The sequence below is a fragment of the Myotis myotis genome, unplaced genomic scaffold, assembly GCF_014108235.1.
Source record: "Myotis myotis isolate mMyoMyo1 unplaced genomic scaffold, mMyoMyo1.p scaffold_m19_p_7, whole genome shotgun sequence".
Classification (NCBI taxonomy): domain Eukaryota; kingdom Metazoa; phylum Chordata; class Mammalia; order Chiroptera; family Vespertilionidae; genus Myotis; species Myotis myotis.
The window spans coordinates 81,036,157-81,038,255 of NW_023416379.1; the positions used below are offsets into that span (position 1 = coordinate 81,036,157).

General features: G+C 51.9%; 1 protein-coding gene across 1 annotated transcript; it reads right to left on the bottom strand.

Annotated features, from left to right (window-relative positions):
- Positions 1 to 551: 551 nt before the first annotated feature.
- On the bottom strand, positions 552 to 1,401 carry LOC118660682 (myosin regulatory light polypeptide 9-like). The gene has a single exon (XM_036318352.1). It carries the CDS (start codon positions 1,331 to 1,333, stop codon positions 815 to 817), a length of 519 nt encoding a protein of 172 aa, XP_036174245.1. The 5' UTR covers positions 1,334 to 1,401; the 3' UTR covers positions 552 to 814.
- Positions 1,402 to 2,099: the final 698 nt, after the last annotated feature.

Below are 2,099 nucleotides of genomic sequence, written 5' to 3' on the forward strand. Positions count from 1 at the left end.
CTTCTACACGCAGTAAGTCAAGTTCTTCAATTCTATCTGAACTAGCTCTGAGCTCTATCCACTTATATTCTACCATATTTTCACTGCTCCACTCTAGTCTACTGGTCTTTTACATTAACACTAGCTTTGCTGTAATCCACTTTTCTCACCATATTTTTCTTATTTATGCAACAAATATTAATCAAGTAACTACTTTGTGCCAAACAATCTTCTAATCAACATTTCTATTCCAGATATAGTACAATATCTTTTTCTTTTCTTTTCTTTTCTTTTTTCTTTTTTTTTCAGTGTTCAGCTTTCTATTAGACTCCGCCTCTCGGAGGAGCCCACTCCCCGTGGGTAGGGTGTTCTGGGCAGGGCAAGGGGGCTCTGTCACCCTGTCCTCAGGAGGACCGTGTGGGGTGAGGTTCGTGTTTGTGGCAGTGTCTGGGAAAGGGCTTCATGCCCCGCATGGGGTGCACTTGAAGTGGTGCACAGGGCCCTTCCTGTGGGGACAACCCGGGGATGGGCAGGCAACAACTGAGCCTGGGCTCTCCTTCGGGGTCTTCCCTTGGCACCTTCAGGCCCAGCCCTCTGGCCCAGATCCCTAGATGATCCTTCCTTGGAGGGCCAGTGGGCACACCTGCCTCACAGTGGCTGTGTGATCCTTGCCTGGCACTGCCTCTCTGGGCCTGTTTCCTCCACTGGGAGCTGGGCCCTAATCCCTCAGAGGGAGGCTCCCCTGAGTAGGTCCCCTGGGCATGAGCAGGTGCAGACTGTGTGTGTGTGGAGCAGGTGACTGGAACAGGGGCTGGACATGGGGGCCTTGGGAGGCCTAGTCGTCTTTGACCTTGGCACCGTGCTTGAGGATGCGGGTGAACTCCACGTAGTTAAAGTTGCCTTTCTTGTCAATGGGTGCCTCACAGTACATCTTGTCCACTTCCTCATCTGTGAAGCGGTCACCCATGGTGGTGAGCAGCTCCCGAAGATGGTCCTCATGGATAAAACCTGAGGCCTCTTCGTCGAAGCAGGCAAAGGCATTGCGGATCACGTCCTTGGGGTCCGTGCCGTTCAGCTTCTCCCCAAACATGGTCAGGAACATGGTGAAGTTGATGGGTCCAGGGGCCTCGCTGATCATGCTCTCCAAGTACTCATCCGTGGGGTTCTTCCCCAGGGAGGCCAGCGTGTCATGCAAGTCCTCCTTGTCAATGAAGCCATCTCGGTTCTGGTCGATCATGTTGAAGGCCTCCTTAAACTCCTGGATCTGGGACTGATCAAACATCGCGAAGACATTGGATGTGGCCCGCTGTGGCCGCTTCTTGGTGGTCTTGGCCTTGGCTCGCTTACTGGACATCTTGGCTTCAGTGGGTGGGGCTTCCCTGGTGCGGAGAAGGTACTCTTGGTGCACAGAGCTGGTGCGGAGCTGGGTCAGTACAATATCTTTTTCAGAGAAAAAAAAAGTTCACTGAGAACAAACAAGATGCTGGGGTGGGAGGTGAGGGGAGTGGAACCCTAAAAGTTACATTATAAAAACTGACAAGTTAGTGAGGAATTACCAGGTCAAATCTTTAGAGGTAGCCAAAACTCAAAGGCATAAGTTCGTTTTTAAAACATAGGAAAGTAAATTACAGAACTGAGTTCTATATTTATAAAATGGAAACAAATATCAAAGGCCTAACCCTGTTTTAATTTTTACTAGATTCTCTTTATTCTAACACTAGAGGCCTGGTGCACAAAAATTTGTGCACTTGGGGGGATCCCTCAGCCCGGCCTATGCCCTCTTGCAGTCTGAGACCCCTCGAGGATGTCCACCTGCTGGCTTAGGCCCGCTCCCTGAGGGATTGGGCCAAAGCTGGCAGTCAGACATCCCTCTGGCAGCCCGGGAGCCCTCTGTGGATGTCCACTTGCCAGCAGGGAGCAGGCCTAAGCTGCAGTTGGACATCCTTAGCGTTGCTGAGGAGGTGGGAGAGGTTCTCACCACCACCGCTGTACTGGCAGCTGGCAGCCTGGCTTGTGGCTGAGCAGAGCTCCCCCTGTGGGAGCACACTGACCACCTGCATTGAGTGTCTGCCCCCTGGTGGTCAGTGTGTGTCAGAGTGACCAGTCATTCCCAGTCATTC